The 27,988-nt window shown below is 40.4% G+C and overlaps 1 protein-coding gene across 1 annotated transcript in view; it reads right to left on the reverse strand.

Moving 5' to 3' along the window:
* slc6a9 (solute carrier family 6 member 9) overlaps positions 1 to 22,563 on the reverse strand; it is an 84,791-nt gene extending 62,228 nt beyond the window's left edge. The window contains exons 1-2 of the mRNA XM_085438065.1: positions 22,185 to 22,563; positions 6,707 to 7,020 (exon numbers count right to left, since the gene is read on the reverse strand). Of these exons, the coding sequence (XP_085294191.1) occupies positions 6,707 to 6,736 (30 nt within the window). The 5' untranslated portion in view covers positions 6,737 to 7,020; positions 22,185 to 22,563. The remainder of the gene's footprint in view (positions 1 to 6,706; positions 7,021 to 22,184) is intronic.
* Positions 22,564 to 27,988: the final 5,425 nt, after the last annotated feature.

Raw genomic sequence — 27,988 nt, forward strand, 5'->3', positions numbered from 1 at the left:
ACGGCCAGGAAGAGACGTGACATCTTCACTCGCTAAAAAAACGTCTTCGAAGACAGCCACTCGAACAAAAAAGGCAAACATGTTTCTTTATGGCAAAAGCGTATGCACACTGTACACCAACTACATATTCTACTCTGAGTCTATAAGCAACACAAATCTTTCAGAAATGACTTGAAGATTAGAGCATTAGAGATTAAAGCCACCTTGACTACCCTTCTATGAGCACCTGTGGTTTGAGGGACAACAATAGCCCTCCTGTTATTCATTATGCTTTAAAATAAGCTTTGGCCTTGTTGTAATGTATTGTTCATTTGCTTTTTGTTCTGTTTCACTGCTCTATTTAATACTGCAAAATATTAGAGAGAGAACCCTATTGATTTGACAGTCCCCTATGAGCAAGCGCTTAACGACAACGGGAACGAAGAACCCCCTTTTAACAGGAAGAAACCTCCAGCACAAGCAAGCAGGTTCAGACAGGATTCATCTACTGTTTGATAACATGTAGTAGTGGAAGATGAACATATTTGGAGGAATGAGAGGGAAGTGCAGGAGAAGAGAATGTTCCTTCAGAGCCTATTGCAGTATAACTTCGAGATGATTTAGGGTCAAGTGATCAAGCTTCAACTAAAAAGCCTTACCAAAAAGGACTGATTAAGCCTAATCTTAAGGCAAAGATGGTGTCTGACTCCTAAAGCTAAACTGGGAGCTGTTCATTCAGGACTTTGTATGCAAGGAGAAGGATTTTAAAGTCAATTCTTGATTTAACGGGGAGCCAATAAGAGAGGCAAGTATGGGAGAAAAAGGACCTGTCTCTCTCCCTCTCTCTAGTCCTCATTAGTACTCTCTGTGCAGCATTTTGTATCCATTTAAGACTTTTCAGGGAGCCATTAGGACAACCTGATACAGATACTAAGCAAGAAGCACTCCGAGAGCGCAATCTTCTCGGAGTGCTTCAGCATTTACTTTTAAGGGAACAGTATTGTATTTTGTGCAGTAAAAAACAAACAAACAAAAAAACGGATAACAGCAGCATGACAGATGATAATTACACAACATTATGTATGAACAGATAATGAATAATAGGTATTGATTTGTAAATAACTGCATATGAGTAAATTGAGCATTTATTTATTATTTATTTATTATTATACTACAGGATATCAGACTGACTAGACTCTTTCTCTTAACAATACTTTCTTTATTGATGTAACAGATTTTAGGGTCAGATGTGACATGATATTTGGATTCAAACTATAACGGGATATTCAGAATACCTCCTATACATTATCATTTCGTTAATGTTGCCAATCCAAACAAAAGGCATTAGAATTTTAAACATAGTTTTTAAGGTAAAAGACATTTTATGAAGGTTTGACCTTATTTGACCTTGAAGAGGTCAGAGGGCTGAAGTGACGGGATATTTAGCGTCCCCATATATCATTCGCTGTATCAATATATGTTGTCAATAGAAACAAAAGAAGAAAGAAACATAGTTTTAAAAAGCTCTACATGGCATTATTATCACTTTGACCTTCAAATCATTCTGTTGACCTTCAGGTAGCGGTCAGAGGTCAAAAGGGACATTTTATATCTTTGCTCTGATATGTTAAAATATGTGATATTTTAAATCTTTATACGGTACTTTCTATATGTTGACAATACAAACCAGCCATCCACCATCCATCCCACTGGTGACATCATGGCTAACACAGATGGCAGTGATGGAATGCACCCAATGATACTATAGATTCCATCCCATGAAAAGGGGTAAAGAGAGGGGGAAACAAAGAAATGAAGAAAAGTGCAGAGGGGTGGAACCACGCATTAGAGGGCCATGCAGAAAAGACCCCCCCTTGGGGGGTCAGGTTGGGTTCAAGCGCAACAAATTACCTAAATATGGTTGTGAAAAGGCCTTAGAAAAAAAGGTTTTGATGGAAACTGCAGAAAGTGATAATAACGCTCAAAGAAAAAGGGGGGAAATTTAGGGGCTCTGCTGTGCAGACACAATGTCACAAACCTGTCCATAATTTCACTGACTACAGAGGATAAAAAATGGAAAAAAGTGTTAAGTCCCTGCTTTTTAACTTGCTCGTCCCTTTTGTGCAGTGGGAGGGAGTGGGATCTATTGAAGGAGCAGAAAGAAAAAGTGGAAGAAGTGGAGAGGAAGAAAATCAGAATACGAAATTTTCAGCCTGAGTGGTTTTTTCCAAACGAAATCTAAAAAGCTCTGAAACACAATGGAGTCCCCTTTCCCCCCCTCTCTGCTATGTGTGTGTGAACATACATAGGAGGTTGGTTGGTGGTGGGTTACCTTTTCAAGAGTGCCCAGCAGTGGACGTGTTTGGCATTTGCGGCCCTTGTTGCTCAATTGTATGTTCGCCACAGCAGCTGAATCTGGGCGCCGCCTGTGACCCGTGCGGATGCTTGTATTTATTTTTTTCCCTCCCAGTCCTCATTCAGCCGATCAGTTGGAGGGTGGAGTGAAATCAAAAACAGAAATGTCTGACTTCTCCTCCACCCCGACCTGCCTTCAGAGATCAGTCTCTCTTAGTTCACATCTGTTTGTTGGCCCTTCGCCCCAAAGGCAGTCAACACGGTTGCTGAGCACTGCTGTTAACTAAACCGGCTGACTGGCAACTCAATATGTTTCTTACATAAGTGGAGAAAAAGAAGGAGAGAGGCTGTTTCACCTGTAATAAGTGTATGAGGAGTATGCGGCGCACATGGTCAACATTGTACTCACAAAAGGCAGCTCCATGGGGCGGAAACTACAAGAAAAAACAACATTTAGCAACATTCACAGGCTCAGGCACATGAAGCAGGGCTATTAACAAAGTGATGTGCCAGGAAAAAAAAGAAACACTTCTTTAAAAGGCTCAGCACATCCCTGCTAACTCCCAAATATATCCTCTGGGCTTGCATTTATTACTTTCAGACCAAAAGTCACAGCCTGGTCGGCCTTTACTCCACACACAGAGGAGAGCCATAAAGACTGGATGTGTGAGTTTTGTTCTGCGTGTGTCAGTATGTACAAATACCCAGATTGTTTGTGGGTGTGCATCTGTATTTATCCAGGTGGTGGTAACGAGTTTCATATCTGAGCGCTTGCTCACATATCTAAAATATGTTTATGTGGTATTCTAAACTGTGTCAGTGCCTCGTGTGTGCGTGGAGGCATGCGTGTGTGTTTGTGTGTATCCTGACCTCAGGGAGGTTATGGCTGTGGGTCCCACTATTTCTTTCCATTTAGTTTCCACTTCACAGCCTATAGCACACATTAGCCTCACAACCCCTGGGAAATGGCGCGCGCACAAACATAGTGAGAAACAGACTCTCTCTCTCTCACACACACACACACACACACACACACCCACCCCACTCGGGGGGCACAGAGAAAAACACATTCCTGTATAATAAAGTGACATAACTTTTGTTGCATGACTGATTAAATGAGTAACTGTACATGCCAAATGTATGTATGCGTATATAACTGTATAGGCCAACTTTTTACATTACTGGCAGTATAAATCTGTGTAAAGAATGCAGTGGATCAGGAAATAACTTGTTCCAAGGACCTTCTGTGCTACTGTCCACATCCCACACTAATAGGAATTACAGTCTATAAAATGTTGCAAATTAGCAGCATTCAAACACATTAGTTACATATACAAAGAAATATGTCTTGTATGATTCGGGGTAGCATTGCATCTAATTTCATGCAGTTTTTCATTGCCTTATTTTTCTGTTTTTTAAGTTTTGTCAGAAGGTAAAACCCTTTGTTTGAACCTGTGCATGTGCATCCTTAAATGCACAAACGTGGGAGGCATTGTTGTAACCTGGAAATCACTCCTTTATGTTCTGTAGTTTTTGGTTACTTCGTAACTTAAACTAAACATGGATGAAAAATAGCATTTAAAAAAAAGAAATCTCTTGACAATTGCATTGAGAGCACATTGTAGCTTCAAGAATCTGCTGCAACAAACAATTTGACATTAAGGACTTAACATCATCTTATCACAGAGTGCCAGAAAGTTTCAGTTTTGAGGGAAACACAAATTCTTATCATGTAAGAATGTCAGGATTTGAGAAACTGAACTTAGAATCACTGATAATCCCTCCCAAGTCCAAATGTCTCAGCAATTATGGACGAAAAGTAACAAGCAAACTCTTAAAGGCTTGCCAACATTAAACTCTGATCAGGAGCCAGTCCTCGCTGACCTTTTCCTCCTCCTTTGGCCTTGATGGTGATGGAGGGCCAGCTCTGGCCCAGCACGGCCAGACATATCAATACAGCGCCCAGCAGAAAATATAAGCAAAACCTCAGTCCAACTCCTCCTCCTTCCCCTCCCTACTCTCACATCCACATACATACATCTTAACAGCAGACGCTTTAAGGAGTAAAGACAAAGAGACAGCTATCCATGCGACAAAACCTTGTGCCAGGGCACCATCTGCTCATCCGCTCAGTGGAAGTGGTAACTTCCAGGGCAGTCAAAGACAACGCAGGAAGATTGAGGAGACGGGGCTCCCTTTTGACCGCTGTGAAAGAGCAAGGGAGTAAAGTTTGAAACAGAAAGAGTCCCGGCAGAAGGCTACCAGCCGAGCCAAGCAGTAGCAGGAAGCGAGCGCCTTGTGTGTCCTGAGATTTACGGTGACTGGTCCATCCACCAACCACCTGGACCTGCATAAATAAATTTAACCAGACAATTCAAAAACGGGTATTGCTGAGTGGAATCAAACGATGAAGGAGGAAAGACCATTTCCGCCCTCTGAATAGAGGCAAAGATGAATAGACTGAGTCACATGATAAATAACTGCATAAATTCAAAATCATCTTCTGGATGAGAACATGGTCTAACACGGAGAGACGGAAAAAAAAAAGAGCTCAAGGAGAGGGAGGGAGGGAGGGAAAAAACACAAGTGACAGTTGGCGATGGGAGAGCAAGATACACACACACTTATCTGTTGTTGCCATCTCTAAGACACAATTGGCATCACTGTCCACAAATGCTGAAGACAACAATCCCAGCCATGAGAAACTGTGTGTGTGTGTGTGTGTGTTAGCTGCTGTCTGCCATCACTGCTGCAGGTGGCGTACGATCTACCTGCAGCTCTGTGCCTCCATTACGCTTTTCAATGTGTTAAATCATCATAAAGAAGCAGTTTAAGTAAAGCACTCACTGAGCAGTACAGCAGAATGGCTTCAAACGCTTTGGGTCGACAAAATTCAGTTTAAAGATTACAAATGATAGAATTTTAACTTCTCTCAGGTGAGATGAATAGCTAAAGCCTGCACTGAAACAGTACAATATCCTGAATTGATCCATTCACTTTACTTTATTATTATTAGCCTTCAAACCGCTGCTGGCTGCGAGGAGTAACTACAGAAACACTTGATTGATACTTCAGTTGTTTCCTCTATACTTGCCTGCTGTGTGCGTGAGGTCTGTAACTTCCTAGTGGCCACAGTGCCACTTACATCTCAGTTAAATGCAGGCACATGTAGCCAAGAGTATTCACATCTACCTCTTGACACAATCATTTAAAAATCTCCTGTTGAGCTACAGCCAAACACACAGAACTTTTTGGTTTTCTTCCCCCCCCACAAATACCCGGCAGTGCCAAAGCAATCAAACAACTGACTGGCTATCTGTCACTGAGCTGTAAACTCTCCAACACAAACAAACAATTTTTGAAAGCCAAAAAAAATACAAAATTATATCTCCATCCTCCAAGCACCTTCAAATATTTGTGCGGGAGAGACTCTGATAACGGCGCCCTCTTAACTTCAGACGGTGTGTTTGCATTTTAGCGGGGATATACATCTTAAAAGGATGCGGCAGTGAGAGAGACAGAGAGAGAAAAAAATGTCAGCGGGGAGGAAAGCAAGGCTTCAAACAGGCAAGAATGTCAGATGAGAGTTGGAGCTCAGTTATCGCCGTCTCAAGACGGACTAAAGGGAGAAAGCCAGAGAGAGAGAGAGAGAGAGAGACGGAAGGAGAGGTGACCGGACTGCCAATGACGCCAAACCTCTATTTAAAGCTTCCCCAACAGTGTAGGCCTGACACTGACACATTTACCTCTTGGCCTCATGTTTTATCAGCAGCCACCTCCTCTCCAAAAACAAAACAAAACAAAAAAAAGTGAATCCACTTTTACTGTTTTCAGCTCTTGCAGAGATCAGATAGCTGGTGAGAGTGTGCTGAGAGGAGAGCTTCTATGCCTGCAAATGAACTTTGGGGGCTTTTGGGACCGTGTTTAGTTGCTAATGTGTAGTTAAGCAGTGCCATTGTGAACAGCAGGGGGTGACAGCTCCGTCTCCTGCACATAAACACCGACAGGATAATCACCCTGTTGGGGAAACTGCGGCCGTTTTTTTTTTTTTTTTACTCAGCGAAAAACCTGTGAATCCTAATCCCAGGTTACAAATTTCAACATAAAAACGGGAGAAAAAGTAGGAAAGTATGAGCACAACAGCCTACTTTTGAACACATAACAGGTTAGAGTCCTGTGAATGATCCCCTAGTGAAATGAAGCCAAACCACCTGGCCTCCAAAGGGGAGCCAGAGGGTGACTCAACTGGTGGTCCAGCAGCTGCATCCCACCAGCGGCCTACAGCTGAGATGTGTTTGCATCCGCATGTTACTGCTTTTAAAAAAAACACGAGTGTGCGCACACGTGTTTACTGAACAAAAATGAAACTTACCAGGATCCCAGCAAACTGCTTCTCTTCCATCCTTCAGGACCTCGTCGGCAAAGATCCCCTGCCTCTCTCTCTCTCTCTCTCTCTCTCTCGCGCGCTCTCTCTCTCTCTCCCTGTGTCTGGGATGGACTCGTCTGCCTCTCGCCCAGCAAAGTTTGGAGTTTTCTGAGGTGGTGGAGGTTCGCTGGAGCGTCTTCACCCCCGTCGCGTCGCTCTCTCCGTCTCTGTCCCCCCTTCTTCTGTGCTGCTTGCAAGTGTAGCTGAAGTGGCGTCGCTGCTTTGTGCTAATTCTGCCCTAATCCAGAAACTTTTCTATGCTGTGAAAAGAACACGTGACAGGCAGAGAGGGGTGGAGGGAGAACAGGAGTTGGGGGGGAGAAAGGGGTAGGGTAAGTGGGGAATAGGGGGGGAGGCAAAGCAACACTTTTTTTTAGTTTCTTGTCCCCTTTGGCCATGTTCAAAACAGTTTGTCAGTCTTAGTACATGACCTGCTCTGAGGTCAAAATTTTTAAAACCACACAACTGTTTATGGTGAGAGTTAAAGAAAAGGTGGGAATGTAACTGGTAAAGCGTCAGTTAGTGAGGATGCAGGCAAACAATTCAGAAAACATGTAGTGACAGATTTGCTTTTTTTTTTTTTAGCAAAGCAGCTGCCATAACAAAGTGCCCTTTTGTGTAAAGAGATTAACTGTTAGGGAAACGTTTAGACTGCCCACTGACTACTGCTGTATGGAAGCCAGACTGGGAAAAGAACACTCAGCCTGGATCTGGAAGAAAAGTGGCCGAAAATACTTTGGATTGAAAAGTTTCTGAAATGTGCATCTGGGCACTTACCTTTCACTGCATCCCTGCACGCATGTTGAGAGCAAACAACATCAACAGTAGTTTATAATAGATATACACCTATAAATACTACAGCTACAGATTCATCTGCAGCTGTTTCTGCTCATGAATTAATTACTGATTTGGTCTACCAAACCTGAAAAAGCCAGTCTTCCCAGCAGCTTATATTTCTCCAACAGTCCAAAACACAAACAGATATAAACTAGACATCCCTCAAATCTGAAGTATGTCTCCCTTTATTTGGCTCAGGGAATAAAAAAAAAACTTCAGTATACTAAAAGCGCTCGTGAAAAAAGGAGAGAAAAGGTGGCCAAATATAGCCACTCTTTACTGTTACAGGCATTAAAAAAAAAAAAAAAAAAAATCCCCCACACATGTACACATGTCACATACACGGGAGCCTACAGGGACTGGAAAAAAATGCCTCCCCCTGGGGTCAACCATCATACGCATCATGATGCTCACTGATAAAAAGATGGGAAGAAACAAAACGAGGTTAAAAACGGATCCTTACCATCCACAATATGATGTCTGAATAGAGAAAAACCACACAACCAAAACACAACCTTGTACGTGAGGAAAAGGGCTAGCAGCTCGGCCGTGAGAAACTCACTGACACAAAGGCTGAAGTCTTTGATCAAATCACCGTGCTCTGGCTCCTTCTCACTGGCTGGGTAATGTATGTACATAAGGTAAGAGTTGAGCCAAGCCTATTGGGCAATCCGGGGAGGCGTGTCAGCAAGAGGTTACGTCCAACTTACTCTGAAACCTGACGTGTCTGTTGGCCCTTGTGAGGTAAGTAGCTTCCAAGCACAGACTGCATAATGTCCCACGGTACCGCCTTGTCCCTAACATGAAGTAATCTTATCAATAAAAAAAAAAAAAAAAAAAATGCCAAAAACCGTCTGATTATTGTAAATGTGAGAACTTTTTATTTATTTATTTATTTATTTTTTTACATGAAGTGTTTTCTGGTTTTGAACTTTATATTACTTTCCACAGAGGAGCGGATTAATGGATTAACTGAGAATGAGAATTATGTTATTTCCTGCCCCATTCACCACTAAGTTGCTTGTGAGGGGAAAAAAAGCAGAAATATCCATAACCAATGAGCTTGGCAAGAGGGGCTCAGGAGGTGAATCTTGAAGATAAAAAAACAAAACGTTTTTGGTTTGGAGAATTTAGAGAATTTAAACATTTCCCTTAGTAAAAAGACAGGCTGCAGACTGAACACTAATACGTGCCCCGACTACACCACAAAAGGCCAAGGATGATGCAAAGTATTTTCAGAGCCGACTGCTTACACAGCATTAATGATAAACCCGGTAAGAATGAGCTCCTCAGCCTCTGGTTACCTCTCATTTCTTCCACCCTTGTATGTAAAATTACTTGGACATCTAAGGAATATTAAAAAAAAAAAAAAATCAGTTATAATGATGAATATGAGCTTATTGTGCACACTGACATTTTTAATTTGAGGTTATTCACGACCAAATTAGAGGGAGGGTTTAGGAATTACAGCACTCCAAAAGTAATTGGAAAGTTGACTGAAAAGCCATTTCGTGAGCAGGTGAGTGCTATTGTTTAGTTATTTCTTCATAAATTAAACAGGTCAGGAGTTGTTTGCAGGATGCATCACAACATCAAGTCCAAATAAAGAACACTCTCTAAGAGTTCGACATATCACAATCCGAGTCTACAGTACTGAGATGTTGTATGAAGAAATGCATAGGAAGTTACTATAAAGAGCAAAAGAATCAAAAGCCTGCAGAATAAAAAGGGGTCAACTTTATAAAACATAAAAAGAGATCATTTCTGGCACAGAATTATCTGTAAAAGCTGTTTCAGTACCATTCAAACTGATCTGTATGCATGGCCATACAGATCAACAGCTCTTAGTTTGTTTGTCGGTTTCCAATACATGGTTCCTGGTTGATTTCTCAAGGTTTACATTCTCAGGTTTTCCTATTTTTGCAATTGAGCTTTGTTCCAAGTTATAGTTTTGTTTATACTTAATTTCTTAAAATCATTTTATATTTTGCATTTTGGCCTCTATCAAATAAACTGTTTCCCTTTTGTAGAAACCAGCCTGCATTTTGGGTCCTCAACTTCACATAGTCTTCAGGACCTACAGACAGTGACAGTATGGTCTGACCAGGCACAGCCCCAGCAGACACAACCTGTTTACATTAGAGGAGTTCTTCTGTTAGGTAGCCAGGCTCCATGGATAATGGTTTTCTACATTCACCGCCCAAAAGAAACAAGATGTTCAGATCCAGACTAACTGGGTAGTTTGTGCTACTCCAGATTATGTGGATAATCCAGAGTCTGTGCAGGATGCCTCCGAGACTGTGCCTCAGCTGGTGACTTTCATTTGTCCCGAGCCTCTGGTGTATCCGAAGCCTGAGCAGGAGCTGCCAGATCCCGAGCCAGTGCAGACTGTGTGCCCTGCACAATCCCAGCCAGAGGAGACTGTGTGCACTGTGCAGCCCCAGCTTCCAGAATCTGAGCCCAAGGGAATTGTGTTGTTTGACCCCGAGTCTGAACAGACTAAGATTGAGCCAGGATGACTCTTTTGTGAGCGGCTTCCAGCTCATCCACCTGACAGTCTCCTTTGTTGAGAGTCATCTGCTGATCATCTGTTTGGCCTCCAGAAGGTCTCTTTGACCACTACTGGACTTCAGATGGTCCCTGCCTCTGTTGTTAGTATCCTGCCATGAGGGGGTCACCCTCATTCGTAAATGCCAGCCTCTATAGGGTCTTCGTCTCCATCACTGGCCACCTGGCCAGAAGTGGCGATATAGCCCCCATAACACCTCAGTCACCACTTCTGGCCACCTCTGGAGAGGTCCCTCTGATGCCGCTGCCCACCTGCGGGCCAGCCTCCTGAACTGCTTGGTCTTCAACGCTGGGCCCCAAACAGACCCTCAGAAGCATCCTCCTGCTCAGCTCTGCATTTGGGTCAAACTCCTGAGCGAGTACTTACAAAATTAAAAGTCTTATTCGATTTTTTACAAGGCTACTTTTCAGTTCTAATAGAGTTTTTTTGTGTTCATATTATTGCGTGAGTAGAGTCTTTAATCAATGAAAACATGAGTAAATTAATAAGTAGTTAATAGAGGTAGAAGCTGAGGATGGACACTTTTCAGCGACGGCAACTACAAGACCCTGGTGAGTAGCAGTGTCAGCCCGTCTCTCCAGTCCAGAATAAAATACCTCAGCATTTTTGCTGTCAGAGGATGAAGTCCAACGTTTCTTTTTTTGCAAAGATTAGAGAAAAATCAAAGATTTTCACACTTGTGCCCAAGTACATGCACTACTTTTATGTTGAAAACAAATGCATGCTAATACATGAAACTAAGATAGCTAACATGATTAACAATATAAGAAAAAGAATCTGGATTTCATTGTGAATCCCCAAATGTAAAAGAGTAGGAGGCTGCCTGAAACTGTGCAATATATAGTTTGCCTTAAAGCGTTGGGTTGGGACAAAATCCTTCTCAAACAAAACCCGACACTCTGGGCCTCTCCTTGCCTTGATTTATGACCTCTTGACTTTCCATATCTTTAAATTTAAATAAGTTCATAAAAGTGACAGACGACTTATGACAGAGGTCATGGCAAAATAACAAGTGAGTAATAATAAAGAGGGTTCAAAAGTCAAGGCTCAGGGTTTGCTCTTTGCTTTCAAGTTAATTCCATCAAACTCACAAAGCAAAAGAAAATGTAGTTAATATATTTCAAAGTTAATCCACCTATCCTAAATGCTGCATTAGAATTATGCTGTTTATCAAGGTGGGGGGGAAAAGCCATGATGGCCCTGGATAGTTACACATTAAACACTATGCATAGGCAGTTTTCTTTTTTTGTTGGGGCCCCATTGATCTGGGGATAAAACGGCCTGCTGAGTCAAAGAATTGGAAGGAACGAGGTTCACAAATGACAGATAGTTTGTTGTAATTACATTTTTGCTGAGCCATCGCTTCAGCAAATAAAAGAGCTAAGGTGGATCCAAGAAGAGCTCATGAATTACTTTCCTTTATTTACCAGACAGATGCACCACCAGCCTCCTGCGTGAAACAGTCACACAACCTGTACTTGATTTGTACACATCTACACTGTAGCACTGTGAGACACGACGTACAACGCAGTGGATTTAAGACAAAACAGCACCCATTATTATTGTTTAGAATGCATCATATTTTTGCAAATCGGCCGTGTTTACTTTCAATAAAGTCAATATGCAGCAGAATGATTGGAGCTCCACAAGCTCTGTTTTGTCATAGCAGGCAGTCTGTTCCTCACAACTAAGACATTGTGAGGGTACTCAAAACAGCGGTAACTATGCTTGGGCCTTTGTTCAGCATCCAGTAAATCGAGCCAGCAAACTATGCATTACTTGTGGACTGCAGAAAAAAAAAAAATAGGGATTCTCACAATAAGGCAATGGCATTGGGAATGAGAAGATATGGGATTTGTGAAGCACACAACGTGATTTATTATTTCTGTATTGTGGCATTTAAATTATATCGTCTGCTGTTGCACACTAGTTTGAGTGGAAGGAGACTGCTGCAAAAACACAGAAACATATCATCAATAGGAGCAAATCTCCTGCCAAGACAACAGGTAAAATTAGTGCTAAATATAGAAATGCAGATAGCAGAGAAAACCTTTTCTGACGACAATCAGTGAGAAGCAGCTGGTACAATAAAAACACACACAGGCATATACATACCTGAAGAGGGCCTGACCTCTCTTATCTTAATGGAATGGAGACTTTGGCCCAGAGATAATAACGATTTAAAGGACCACAAATACACATCGCTTTACAGACATATGCCACAAAAGAAAATGCTCACATGATCTCATGTCATATGAGAAAGGTTGTATCAGTGGGTAATTAAATATCACTCTAATTACTGTGATCTATTAAGTGTCTTTAAGGTACACTTATTCCAGTACAGTAAAGTATAAATTTTATGCCCCTTTCTCTAATTCCCTTGATTGTGAGGACTTTAAAATATCTCATCATTAGCATACATGTCTGCATCAAAGGATTTGGGTAATCTGGAGAAATCTTGGTGTGCAAGAGGTAATGCCAAAAATCAGTATTGAATGTTCATGATCTCTGCACCCTCAGGTGGCACTGCATTTAATAAACAAACAAACAAACATGATGACTGAAATCACTGCATGGGCTCAGGAACACTTTCGCTTCATTGTTTGTGAACATAGTTCACAGTGCCACCCACAAACACAGGTTAAAGCTCTAACATGCAAAGAAGAAGCCATATGTGAACATGATCCTGAGACACTGCTATCTTCGCTGGGTCAAAGGTCATCTAAAATGGACTGAAGAAAAACCGGAAAACGGTTCTGTGGTCAGATGAATTAAAATTTGAAACTAGAGATGGACCGATCCGATATTACGTATCGGTATCGGTCCGATACTGACCTAAATTACTGGATCGGATATCGGAGAAAACGAAAAAATGTAATCCGATCCATTAAATATCACGAAAGCACCTCACAAAACTTGCAACACGCCGTAACTCACCTCAGAACGTTAGCACGTCGGAGCAGTATGCATCACGTGATAGAGCGGCTGTGGCATGCGGGACCTGTCGGTGGTCTGGATAGCATTTGGAGCTTCGCTAGCAACCCGGCATTTCATCTCCGACAAAGTTATCCCGAGAGAAGTAAAGCAAGTGTGTAAGTCCATCTCTGAATGTTTGTAAAGCATTCCTGCGTTAAGCTTAACAAACGACTGCCTCTCCTGCTGCTACTTCAATCATGAAACTGCTTAACGATCAGCTGATCGGCTTTTCTGTCGCGAGTCCGTGTCTCTAGTTTGCTTTTGGCCTATTTTGCACCAGAAAGAGGAAACCAGCGGCTGAACAACAGCAGCACGTTTAAGCTTGATCAGCTGTTGTTAGAATTTATTTAATATTACTTTCTACTCCAGGATCTTTTCTACGTAGCTGACGGCTGTAACTGAGCAGGGGCGGATCTAGCAAAGTTTAGCGAGGGGGGCTAATAGGGCATTTTTTATATATATATATATATATATATATATATATATATATATATATATATATATATATATATATATATATATATATATACACACACACACACACACATATATACACACACACACACACACACACACACCCTAGTAAGCTATAGTACTTTTTCCTTTGGGAAGGTACCATCTGTGCAGTCTGCAATTTTGTTGAAGAAAGATGTTGAATCTATTTAATATTTCTTGAAAAATAATTGATTTCTGTGCATTTTTTTTTTTTCACACTGCATCAAATTAAGGTTGATTACGTCGATTAAGCATCATGAGGTGGAGCGTGAGGGGTGGTTCCCTATTTTTTATTTATTTATTTTTGTTGTTGCTGGGAGTTGGAACCCTATTAGTTAGGTTGCTTAATATTTATGCTAAGTACTCTTTAAAATACCAGAATAGGGAGGATGGTGTAGGTTTAAGTTTATTAGATTGATCAGTATTGCTGAACTAGGAAATTTTTTTTTTTTTTTTTTGCATACAGGTATAACAGAATAGCTTTAGTGTAGTTGTTGTTTTAAACTTGAGTATGAACTTATACAAAATGCAGCAAGATATTTAAAAAACAGTTTTGTTGATTAAAAAACACTATATCGGATTCATATCGGTATCGGCAGATATCCAAATTTATGATATCGGTATCGGTATCGGACATAAAAAAGTGGTATCGTGCCATCTCTATTTGAAACAGAGGCCACATCCTCTGGACGACGGGGACAATCTGTCTTGTTATCAGTATTCAGTTTAATAGCCTGAATCTCTAATGGTATGGACGTACATTAGAGCAGCGGTCCCCAATCCCCGGGCCATGGACTGGTCGAATTTTACCGGGCCGCGAGAGTTGAGGTGGGTGTGAAATTTATGGTTTTCAGGTTTTTTATTGTTATTTTTTTTTTAAATCGTTTTTATTGTTAATCTTCTTTTTCTTGGTACCGGTACTAGTTTTATTTTGTTGTATTTATCCGTGACACCTTAAAGGCCAGTCCATGACAATGTTGTCGGACATAAACCGGTCCACGGGGCAACAAAGGTTAAGACCGCTGCATTAGAGTCTGTAGAATAGGCAGCCTACACATCTGGTGGATAGCCACTGACAATTAATGCTGAAAGTTATATGCAGGTGTTAGAGCAACACGTTCTCATCCAAATTACTTTTTTTTTTTTTTTTTAAGCGAAGGCTTTGGATACTTCAGCAAAACAATGCTAAACCCCATACAGCACCCATTAAAACAGCATGGCTTCAGAGTCGGAGAGTCTGGGTGCTGAACTGGCCTGCCAGAAGTCTAGGCCTTTCACAGCTAAAAATATTTGGATTATCATGAAACAATAATTATAACAAAGACGAAGAACCATTGAGCACCTAGGATCTTTTATCAGACAAGAATAGGAAAACATTCCCCTCCCAAAGCTCCAGCAAGCGGTGTCCTCAGTTCCCAGACCTCTATGGAATGCTGTGTGTGCTGGGAGGTGGAAAATGGTGGAGCGGCCACAGCGTTTAAGGATTGGAGGAATGGCTGTTACTTTTACTATACTATTTTTTATTAGTCCTTTATTTATCCAGGTAAAAAAAAAAAAAAAAAAAATCTCACTGAGATTAAAAATGTCATTTCCAAGAGAGACCTGGCATCATACTAAAAGATAAGAACGCAATGCTGAAATGGAAACTGCGTCAAGGACGGAAACAACTGCATTATACTGCTGATACAACTTGAACTCCTGCCTCTGAGTTGTCATTTTCTGAATTTTCAGTTTGTATCTCTTCTTGCGTCATCTGTGTGTTTATTGGTGTAGAGATATTTGTAGCAACTGTAGCCATCCTTACTTACTCTGTCAACTGTGTTTTGTCATACAGTAACTATATGTTGGGACTCCTTGTGATTGTACATCTCAAGCAGTTTATGATAATAAATAAACTCAGTCTCTACTACTTCCCAGCGTAAAAAGTGCTTCAAAAAGTGCTTTAGTCTGACTCCTGAATGAATGAAGGTAAATATTTTACATTTTGATTGTAGGAGATGCACTGAGGCCAGGTGAATAAACAACTCACTTGCAAACATGCATTAATGAACAGGAACACAGCACAGTATAAAGGTGAAAGCCCTGTTGAATTAATTTGTGATAAGCCTTGAAACATCTTTCTATTTGTTATATTTCTTCTACAAGCTGCACTGAATTTAGATGAATAAGAAGGGTTTTTTTTTTTTTTTTTTTTTTTTTTTTTAGGCGAAAAGGTTTTACATTATTAGGAATGTTGCGCAACATGAGTGTGAAAGCAGTGTTATCCTTACATGAAAGTGTAATAAAAAAAACAAAACTGTAAAATAATCATGATCTCTATATTGATCAAAAATAATCATTTTGGTCATAATCGTAAAGCCCTACCTACTGACCATCAAGTTCTCTGAAAATAGCATCACCATTCCTGGAAAACCCCTCAAACATTAGTGCAAAAACAGTAAGTCTTTGTTGATCCCTCATGAGTGGATGAAATATACAGGGTTGGCCATTTATATGGATACACCGTAATAACATGGGAATGGTTGGTGATATTAAAGCCCTGTTTGTGGCACATTAGTATATGTGAGGGGGCAAACTCCTCAAGATGGGTGGTGACCATGGTGGCCATTTAGAAGTCGGCCATCTTGGATACAACTTTTGTTTTGTCAATAGGAAGAGGGCCATGTGACACATCAAACTTATTGGTAATGTCACAAGAAAAACAATGGTGTGCTTGGTTTCAATGTAACTTTATTCTTTCATGAGTTATTTACAAGTTTCTCTTTGTTCACAGCCATCGACATGTTGAACAGGTTAACACGTGAGGAGCGGATCGAAATTGTGTTGATATCTGGTGAACGCAGTAACCGGGTCATTGCAGCAGATTTCAATGGAAGACATCCTACGAGACCACCCATCTCCCATGCTACAGTTAGCAAACTGCTTGCTAAGTTTCGTGAAACTGGTTCAGTGTTGGATTTGCCAAAATGTGGACGCAAGAAAACTGTCACTAATGAAGAAACATCAGTGGCTGTCCTAGCTTCATTCAGCAAGAGCCCACAGCGTAGCACTCGCTGCATGTCACTGGAGAGTGGCATTAGTCGAACATCCCTTCGGCGGATATTAGCTACTCACAAATGGCACCCTTACAAACTCCAGCTACTGTAGCATCTCAACGAGGATGACCCAGATCGGCGCACAGAATTTGCAGAATGGGCAAAACAAAAATTGGAACAGGACCCTCAGTTCACGCAGAAGATTTTGTTCAGTGATGAGGCAAACTTTTATGTGAATGGTGAAGTTAACAAACAAAACCACCGCTATTGGTCTGACACTAACCCACATTGGGTGGATCCCACCAAGACTGTTGGAACAACAAAAGTGATGGTTTGGTGTGGTATATGGGGTACAACGATAGTGGGTCCATTCTTCATCAATGGAAACCTCAAGGCCACTGGATATTTGAAATTGCTACATGATGATGTGTTTCCCTCTTTATGCACTGAAGCTGGCATGTTCCCTGAGTTTTTCCAGCAAGATGGTACACCACCACATTATGGGTGCCAGGTACGAGCATTCCTAGATTAACAGTTTCTTGGAAAGTGGATTGGTCGTCGTGGGCCAGTTGAATGGCCCCCAAGGTCTCCCGATCTGACCCCCTTAGACTTTTATCTTTGGGTTCATCTGAAGGCAATTGTCTATGGTGTGAAGATACGAGATGTGCAGCACCTGACACTACAGATACTGGATGCCTGTGCTGGCATTTCTCCTGCGGTGTTGCTATCAGTGTGTGAAGAGTGGGAGAAGAGGGTTGCATTGACAATCCAACACAATGGGCAGCACAATGAACACATTTTATAAGTGGTCAGAAACTTGTAAATAACTCATGAAAGAATAAAGTTACGTTGAAACCAAGCACACCATTGTTTTTCTTGTGACATCACCAATAAGTTTGATGTGTCACATGGCCCTCTTCCTATTGAAAAAACAAAAGTTGTATCCAAGATGGCCGACTTCTAAAATGCCACCATGGTCACCACCCATCTTGAGGAGTTTGCCCCCTCACATATACCAATGTGCCACAAACAGGGCTTTAATATCACCAACCATTCCCATTTTATTATGGTGTATCCATATAAATGGCCCACCCTGTATATCCTTTGATGAAACTTTATTGCTTGATTTGATGTCTTATCAGCTGCAAAAATTTGTATTGTTACATCAGCATTTTTGAGTAAGAGATTGGGGGTTCTGTGTATCTGAGTTCTTCTTAGCACAGAGACCTTTGATGTTGTGTCTCGAATGAAGCTTTAGAGGTTACAGCTCCGAACACTCCTATTACCATTGTGACCACCTTGGACTTCCAATAGTAGCTGAATAGCGTAGTGGCATTACTCTTTTTGGAACAATAAGTCAGCGTTTAAATTCCAGCCAGGGCAGGGGTCCACAGACTAAGATCCCTCATGCTAGTTGTGCCTCCCTCTGCTCATGAGTAAGAGATAGAAAAACTAAAGCCATCGTGACTCAGATATCACCGAGCTTAACAGAGTTTAGGTCAGATGTCAGTGAACCAAGGCATAACAGGCCCAGTTATAATCTGGACACAAGTTCAATTGAGATTTTTTGGCATAAACAAGCCAGTTGTGCTCAAAACCTGTCGAACATGGACAAATTCTGCAAAGAAGAGTGGAAAAAAATCCAAAACAGTGTAAATTTACAGTTGCTGTCATTTCAGAAAGAATTTTTTCTTTAAAATGAAAAGTAAGTCAAATTCTTTTGGAAGTTGAATAAAATATGCAGGTTTTTGCTGTGGATTTTGTGAAAATATGTCAGTCCAGCAAAAACTGCAGGACATAAGCAGGGTCGCCATAATTAGTAATTTCCCCCCCACTTTGAGCTGCCTTTGATTTCCTTGCAGATTATTTTTGCACCAGATCCACTTGGGCTCTGTACAAAAAACACCTGATGTTTTTCATGACATGATCTTTGAGGACAAATACCACAAAGCAAGAGTAAAGAGGAACTTCGGTGCCCCCTAGTGGTGGTAACATATATTGTGGCTAGAATCCATCCACCCTTTTAAACCAGTCCAGTGTCATCTCCTCCACTTTAGGGCGGAGTTTAACAGAAAGCTTTTATGCATTACTTAACGGTACCATCAATTACTCATTTTGATCCTACTTCAAAGCAGCTGCAATTACAGCTATTAATTACAGAGATCTGTGACACCACAGCTAACCCGCTGATGTTGTGTTGCTACTTCTCTGCATACCTTTGCTCAGTTTTCTTTTGTTTTTGTCTTGATGTCTTTCAGTGCGTAAAGCTCATCTTCTGCTCTAGTTGTCTGGGCATTCCAGACATCTGGACATGTCCGACCCAACGCTTCACAAAAATAACACTGAAATATCTGAGAGCATTCTGTGAAAACTGTCTGATGCAAGCCATGGGAAAAATTCCACAGTTACAGGTATTCAAAGCTATAGACAAATGTGTTGCAAGATACCTTAAAGCACATGAAACCCTTCTGTGACACATGACTGACATCTGGACTGATAATCAGTGCCAAAGGATACAGTTTTTCTATAACTTGATGATTAAGTAACAAGGTGAAACATGGATGATGATTGAGTGAACATAGATGAATGGACCACAGACTTCTCAAGCTGTCACACAGTTTGTCAGATAACATCCAAAAAGGCACCAACATCACCACGGCAACTAACCAGTTTTTGGAGCCAGCCCTGCTCAGTTTTTATAACCTACTACAATGCAGTTCTTCTGCAACACTTTTAACCCCAGAGTTACCATTTAGTTAAAGATTAAGTGAGCAACAACATGTTTTTAAAACAGAGCATTGACATATTATCATAACCTTTTTTATGGCATACGTGTTAAGACTTAACTACTTCCACATCCAGCTGACAGTTTCTTTAATTCATGTTGTCTATTTCATTCATATTGTGCCAAATCACAACAACTGTTGTCTCAAGTAGAGAAAACCTAAACAATCAGACGACCCACTATGAGCAAGCAATTGGTGACAGCAGGAAGGAAAAACTCCCTTTCAACAGGAAGAAACATCTGGCAGAACCAGGCTCAGGGAGAGGCAGCCCTCTGCCATGACCAGCTGGGGATGAGGGGCAGGAGACAGAAGAAAACACATACTGTGGAAGAGAAATTCATAATAACTAATGATTAAATGCCGAGTGGTGTATAAACACATGGAGAGTGGTAAGAGGCGAGTGAAGAAAAAAAACACTCATGGAAAGCCCCCAGCAACCAAGGCCTAATGCATTTAACTTTGAAACTGTTCTTTGGATGTTGGCATTCCAATTCCAGACGGGTAGGATTTCCTTTTCATATATGAAAACATAAGGAACCAATGTGACAACTTACAGGTAGGGTTTAACTTTACAGAACCGGTGATGGGGAACAAATTTTATCACTTATAACTTTATGAACTATTTAATAAAGTAGGAAAAATGAAGGCTCGTGTTAACTATTGGTAGCTGGTTTACCACTTGGCAAATGTTAGAGCTTCCTCCTACACTACCACTTCCCCTTCAATGTTCAACAAGAAACTTGCAGGTAAGCCACTGAATAATAGCTTAAGTACACAAAGCTATTCATTTTAAAGTTTAAATGTCCTTAATTAAGCTATCAAAACAGGTTTGTCAGCCCTGTTTAGACCCCTTCTCCACTTTGTATAACCTGGATTGTTCAGATGCACACATGTTTTGTAGAAAACCTGAACTCTTTAACAGAATGAGACTGTGTGTCAGGAAGTGCATTATGAAACCATGTGAGCAAGAGCAACTCACTGATGTTTTTCATGTAAATGGTTAGATTTGACAGTTCAGTAGTCACTACCTATAAACATTGTTATTTAGCTATGAGGATGTGTTGGAGACATAACAAAGTTGGAAAAGCTTAATTTTCATTTTCTAGCATTAAATTACCACATTATATTGTTGAAATAACACTCTTATTGGTAATTTACTTTTCACTAGCTTTTAAAACACTCAAAGGAGGGCTGGACTTGTGATCACGGTAAAGGAACCCATGTGGCCTAGAGAGCAGTGCCTCGGGAAAACAAATAGAAAATGTTAAAGAAAAGTACTCTTTTGTGGGAGTAAAGATTCAATGGAAAAGGGTGGCATGTCTTTTTATAGTGGGCTGGACTGTTGTTAATGCATGCACAGTCTCTGTTGACATACTACACATTTATCATTCAGCCCAACAAACAATTTGAATAAGTTGTGACGATGCACTTGAAGCATACAGAACACATTAATTCTTTACTGATCAGTGGGAAGCTTAGACTGCATTGAAAAACTAGAGAATCACCATTGATGACACAATGATTCATTTTATCATCAATGAAACAGCAACTCTTTATTTGATGTTTATCTTTGTTTATGTAAAACTGAAAGTTGTCTCAATTAACATCATCAGGGATTTGATACTTTTAATTTTCTGTATAGAAATTCTCTGTAAATACTACTACTGCTACCACTAATAATAATAATAATAATAATAATAATAATAATAATAATAATAATAATAACAATAACAACAACAACAACAACCTGGCTTGCTGTAATATTACAAGAAATGCATAATTTTGTGATTTTCAGGCCATTACAGCATTTATCATCAGTAATAACACTAGAAGTTCAATAACCATTACTTGAATTAAATAAATGTAACATTGGCATCTTACCTTAGGTACATAATTTGTTATTCACTTTAAGGTACATAACAAATCATGTAACTAAAAGTGAAGTTTTCAAAGAAGTTCACTATGAGCACAAGCAATTTTCAGATATGTAATGGTAGACAGCATCAAAGTAAGAAAGGAAGAATAGCAGCAACAGAGCTGTCAGGAATGATCAAGACGGTGCCAAGAAAAGAGTCTGACCGCTGCACTTGATTCCCACCCACTTTGACAAAGGCCACAACCATGTCACCGCAATGTCATTGCATGAGAACAAAAAAAATGTGTTTGATCAAGTTGGACAATTGCTGATTGAGGCCAACTCTAAACCTATCTAGCATGTTAGATCGCTACAACTAAGTTTCTGTAGTTCAAACGTGGGCTTGTTTGATTTCATTCAACAGTGTCTCTGTTAGTGATACAAGCCTTTCACCCTTGAGACAAAGTATCTGACAGGAAGAAAGGGGAGAGGACGTAAGAACATTCTACCGCGGAAATCCCCCTCCCTCCTCCTCCCCCTTCAGTTTCTTTATCCCGCCCCCAAACACCACCACCACCACATCATCTCCAAGCATCCCCCCCAAAATGCTCCCTTTCCCCCTTCAAGTAGTAACAAGGAGGGTTTACAAGCAGTGCCACGTGTTCCCTGCTGCCGTTAAAATAACAGCTCCTCAACATCACTTAGTTACCAGAGCAATCATCACCCTTACTTCAAACCGAGACCGCCGGCTGTACGCTTTGTCTCCCTTTAACATCAGCCGCTCGATGCGCAACGAGGTAAAAGACAAAGTTGCTCCTTAATGACTCCGCGTTAAAAGACCACTGAGGTGAAAAACTGAAACACAACCTACTTTTTCTTTTGCCGGTCGTTAGGAGATCTGGCCGTGTAGAGGTGATCCTGCCACCTGGTCGCACTCTGCACTGTGTACAAGTTTTTCCGCCAGTTTTGGCTTATTGGAAGTTGCATCACCTTGGTTTTGTCGTCCACCCCCCGGCGTCTGTCACCGCCTGGCCAACAGCAGCTCCTCCTTTTTTTCTTTCTTTCGCTTTACTCCAAAATCGGCGACCATGTGGGGCACACTGACTGAACAGACCTGTCAGAGGCTCTTATTGATGCGGGTTACTGCGTCAGTTTGGCGGTGCTACCCTGTATCTGCTCACTGTAGTGCATGGCCACCTTCAGACACTCACCAATTACGCGTTTAAGTATCGATCCCGAACAGCACGTGCCTTTTCTATATATGAATACAAGCCCTTATATGGTGACTAGAAGCCAAACTTGGGTGCCATGGAAACATTGTAGATTACTACGGGAGCATTTAAACTGCTGTGACACGATGTAGGTGCCTGTCACTCCCTCCCCCTCTACATAATGCATAATTAGTGAAGCTACACGTGTTCAGCGGTGTGCTGAACGCTTTCTCTTTTGTTACACTGCAGCGGTTCCTCTCGCAGATCAGTGTGATTGTGACTCACCGCATGTGCGTGTTTTCTGACATTTTGTATGTCCGGTATGGGTTAGTGTGCTCTGATGAAGAAGCGAATTGAGCCCAATAAAGGCAGAGGTAATGAGTCCATGCGATGCCCCAGACAGGTGCGGTAGCCTATAGGCTGTGTAGTGCAGTAAGCCACTGCTGATAGAATGAAGCTTCTGGGCGTCCACAGAAAACATGATGGGTGTGTGGCGGATGATAAGACGCAGCTGAAGAATGAATGATAATACTCCGGAGGGTTTTTTTGAATGGCATGCAGATATGGGCTTTACCTTCTACCTTGCTTCTGGAGAGATCAGATTGGAGGCTCGTTAGGTTTAACGCCGAGGAGAAAGCAGGCACGCCGGCATGGTGCTGGTCAGAGGCTGGAGTGAGAGGAGGGAGGTGAGGGTTTTCCTACAGTCGGGGTGGTAAACAACATTTTGGTGAAGGTGTTCATGTTGAACGCCGTATAATAATGTCTATCTATAATGCCAATAAAGGTATGAAAGCAAATGGATCCACAAATAGATGCTTACATTTTTCTTTCTTTCAACACTATATAATCTAGAAATTAATAATATGGCAATTATGGGGATTCGGAAGTTTTTCTTTTAATGTATAACAAAATAGGATTGTGGAATAATCTCTGTGGGCTTTGACAACCTCTAAGCAACTCAGTTACCTCAGCTGGCTCTTGGGTAAAGTTAAAGATAAGTTTGAAGTTGACAATTTAATTTATCTTTATATTTCTTCCAGAAAATCAAATTGCTGAATGAGCACTATGGACATAAACCTTAAACCTATGGAAATAAACAATACACATATTTACCCATAAGAATATATAAATATATGAACATCTATTGCATATCAACAATGTACTGATAATATTACAAAAAATATTCTTTTTAGTCTTGCAATATCAAGAAAAAGTAAAGTACTGGACGACCCCTCATTTCTTTATAATTTGCGTCCAAGGAAACACATTTTATTATGCATTTTTTTCCAAGTACTTTTGAGCAGTAGTTCTTCAGGTTTTCGAAGGTTTCAATAATTTTTCTTTCAATGCTGACTGCTTTGTGCCTAACCCGTTTCAGAGGAAGCCACCTAACACTGAATTATTCACAAGAGCCTGAAAAACTATTCCTGAAGACCACTTAAAGAAATTATAAGAAAACCAGCCAAAGAGACTTCAGGCTTTGTTAAAGAATAAAGGTGGTCATACAAAATCTAGTCTTTCAGCCGTGCTAGAATTATACAAACAGTTTCTACCGTATACACTGTATTTCCATGTATCTTGTAAGAAGTTTTGAAAAATTGCTGTACTTATTTCCCATTGTCCTTGCAAAATATTTTTTTAAATGGCAGTGAGTGCAAGACTTTTGCACATTACTGTACATGAAGTTATTGATTTTCTCCATTTGTAAATTGTGATCTGATACATTTGCAGATTTGGTCTGCTCTGCTCTGGTGGCCTGTTCTGCTAAACATCCAGTTGTGTGTTTTGAGTCTATATTACATATTCTATGCATTTCTATCTTTGAGACTTTTCAGCTCTATGATCATGAGCCTTGTAAAATAGATTTTTGGAAGATATGGTTCAATCAGCAGGTGTGATGTGTGAATTAGACTTGAGGCTTGCTAACTCCTGAATTCAATTAGCCTTCATGTCTTTAGCCTAGAGATGTAAATATTTTTAAATCTATACTATGTAGATCTGTATGTAATGTGGACAAGGATAGCACAATTTTTGTCACTCACTTAATATCACCAATCTCTAAAGCCCATTTGAATAGTACTGGACACTTTGTATTTAAGTACAAACAATTTTGGACTCATTACTCAAGACGTACTTTAAACATGCATTAGAAAATATGTTTTGTCTATCGACTAAAAAGGTTCTTAGAAATAAATCTAGTAACCTGTCGATGCAAACACGTGTGAAATCACTCAAACCGAAAGAGGAGGAAAGAGAGACTTCTTGCTTTGTGCTTCTTTTTTTAGGGGCAGCGTACTTTACAATAAGAGGCTATAATTCTGCAACAGGAACTTACATAAAACTCTACAAGATGTTACAAGAGGAAACTTTTCTGTTCCATTTCTTGTCTATCACAGTTCCTCAAATTTCTTTGGTCTAATGTGCTTTTGAAGTTGTTTTTTTTGCTGTAAAGAAACACGCCTTCCGTAGAAATGGTTGTTACATAGCTTAAAATAAAACCGGTTACATATGTTAAGAATGGGGAAAAAAGTTATGTCAGGACATTTAAAGCATTTCTATTGTCTGTTACTTTTAAAAAAGAAACTGGAATCGTGCAGAGTGCCATTTTATTTATTTATTTATTTATATATATATATATATATATATATATATATATATATATATATATATATATATATATATATATTGTTAAGGTTCAAAATATTGGGGATGGAGACAAGAGAAAAAACCACAATAACAACACTGGTCCGGTCGGGTTGAGTCAAACGATGATTTAATGATCACACACGTGGGAGATGGACACTGATGCAGACAGCCTCAAAATCTCAAAATGGTGGAGCATTGCTCAAACTTTTATAACCTCTGGTGCCTCCACCTTATCATAAAAAGCCTAAACATTCACATGCTCTCTCTCACACAGCGCCTAAGCTACGACCTTGGCTCCCTGTTTATCTGCTCCTGCTGAAATGGGGCAGAAAACTCCAGCACACTCTGTTCTCTTCTACTCAGACAAATTAGACAATAACCTTCTGCGAACAGTATTTCTTATAACTCAGCAATATAATGCATCATAAAACAATATCATTCATTCACAACAAGTCAGCAATTTAATGTAATGCAAATCAGTTTAACTAATGCAATAGTTATCAGCTTCTTCTAATTCAGGAGAATAATGCAAACTAAAACTACATAATAATTCACAATCTTTAATTAGGGGTATAACATGGCATAAAATAATATCATAATTTTACAATTCCCCCTGATGAGGTCATTAGAATAATGACCTCACAAACACCCTGTAGCCCAGTGTGGCCGGGTTCATCCCTCCTCACTCCTGAGGTCCTTTGTCCCCCTGAGGGGCAAACCATATGTAAGATGACCTCTGTGTTTGCGCAAGTCAGGTGCAAGACAAACTATTACTACAAGGATAGTAGGTCCAGATGACACTCCCCTGTTCTCCCACAGCTTTATTTGGTGTTCCCTTATACCATTCAGACGTAGACTAGAACCTCTGTCCGAAGAGCTCTTAACCTTTATTTTATTGCTGCAGCTACCAGTGTCGTCCATTTGGGTGATCCTCTGCTCTTAATTCTTCAACCTTAGGGGTTAGACAACCCTTCAGTCGTAACACAGATCAGGGGATTATTCTGCTCCGATTTCAAACAACGATCTGTGTATTCTCCAGAAAAAGGAACAGGAAGGTGTCCCCTTTTTGCCCAAAAGCCTCTCGAACTTCGTTGGTCTGGTGTTCCCGGATTTCCGCCAACCCCTTCATGGTTATTGCTGTGTTTATGGGATCCATCCTTTTGTGGTGACTAGCTGGAGCCCAAACGCCATGACCCTTGGACCCAGTTGATGTCTCGGCAGTCACTGTGTCTGACTCTGCTACGGAGGATCCTCGCATCTCTGTGACCTCGTCTGGTGTCTGTTCCTTTCTCTGTAAGAGACAGAAAACCAAAACACCTCTCTTCCTAACCCTAATAATCTAATGTTATTATCTACTGACCTTCTAGTGATTCAGAATTGGTCTAAAACATTCAGAATGTCCCAGGGACTTATTCTAATCATATCTTATGTGTGTGTAAGCATGTTTGCATTTAGCCCTCCGCACTCAAGGCATTTCTTACACTTTATCAGTCCGGACAGTCACGCCAAACGAAGCTTCTGACCTTCAAAAGGCCGAGTGCCAACTCGTTATAAGCACATTTGCAAGGTGTGTCTGAAAATTATTAAAACCCCTCTTTTTAACAAAAGACAAAAAATTAACAAATCTTCTAAACGCTATTCAGTTCATTTCAATGAGTAATGATTAAACATGAAAGTGATAGTTTATGCTTTTTCACTGATTCTCTAAAAGGTCCGTCTTCTCGGACCGCTATTAGCTTAAGCTTTACCATTCCTAAATTATTAAAAACACAAATGAAGTTATAAAATGTTCAAATAATCCTGGTTTGATGTTAAAGCTCAACCTTCCCCCCCTTTTTTGACACATTCCAATGTGTCAAATCAACGGAGCTAGAACATTCAAAAAAAAATTTGGCAGCTACAAAGTTTCCCAGACTCTTAAGGTGATCCGCGTGTAACGTTCTGACTCAGGTATTTAATATTTTAATAAATCTCGTTTAATTAACTGCCACTATTTAAACTAACCTTAAAGACATAATTTAAGAAAAGATCACAAAGAATAACATGATATCAGTGTTTTGTAAGCGCGTGCGGCCTTCTATGCTCGAAGCCTTTTCCCTCAATAGATCAGTCAGACATTCGCGCTGACTGTAGCTTTTAACCCTTATTAACTTGAGCACAACTCCACAATGAGCAACAAGTTGCAATATGTATGAAAATGATCATGGTTACACCTGCAATGAAAAATTATATCATTATCCTAACACCTGTAAATAGAAGATTCATCAGAGGTTATAACAATCACAGGAACACAGATGTTAGTATAAGGTTAAAAGCTTCAATAAATGATCATCGATGCAATGCTTGTTGCATGATTCTCATACAATAATAATGCTGACATTGAAAATAACAGTATAACACCCCCTTTTGTCCCGTTTCACTTGACACCTAAACGTTTATAAATGCCTCTTTAATTCTTGATTTTATTTCCCCCTTTTCTCCCCTTACTGACCACAGCAGGGGGATCTTAGTTTTAAATCAGCCATGAATCCAGCTCACCTGATTCATCAGTGAGCTCCACCATCACTGGCGTCTGACAGGGTGGTGCTGCATACTCTTCCTTTAATATCACTATTTTCAACCTGTTAATGAGAGTGTTTAAACCTGAAGTCGACTACGTCCACAACAAGTCAATACAGCTGTAAATGTGGCCAATTATCAATCTATTACCAATCAATAACAACAGATAACTTCTATTTTATGCATGCTTTTAATCAACCACTCACCCAGAGGATCTCCAATCCCAGGAAATGCCTTCTCCTCCTTTAATGAGTCTGTC

The sequence above is a fragment of the Copadichromis virginalis genome, linkage group LG18 (genome assembly GCF_057382275.1).
Source record: "Copadichromis virginalis isolate Kocher_CV1m ecotype Utaka linkage group LG18, C_Virginalis_male_GT1.1, whole genome shotgun sequence".
Taxonomy (NCBI): Eukaryota; Metazoa; Chordata; class Actinopteri; order Cichliformes; family Cichlidae; genus Copadichromis; species Copadichromis virginalis.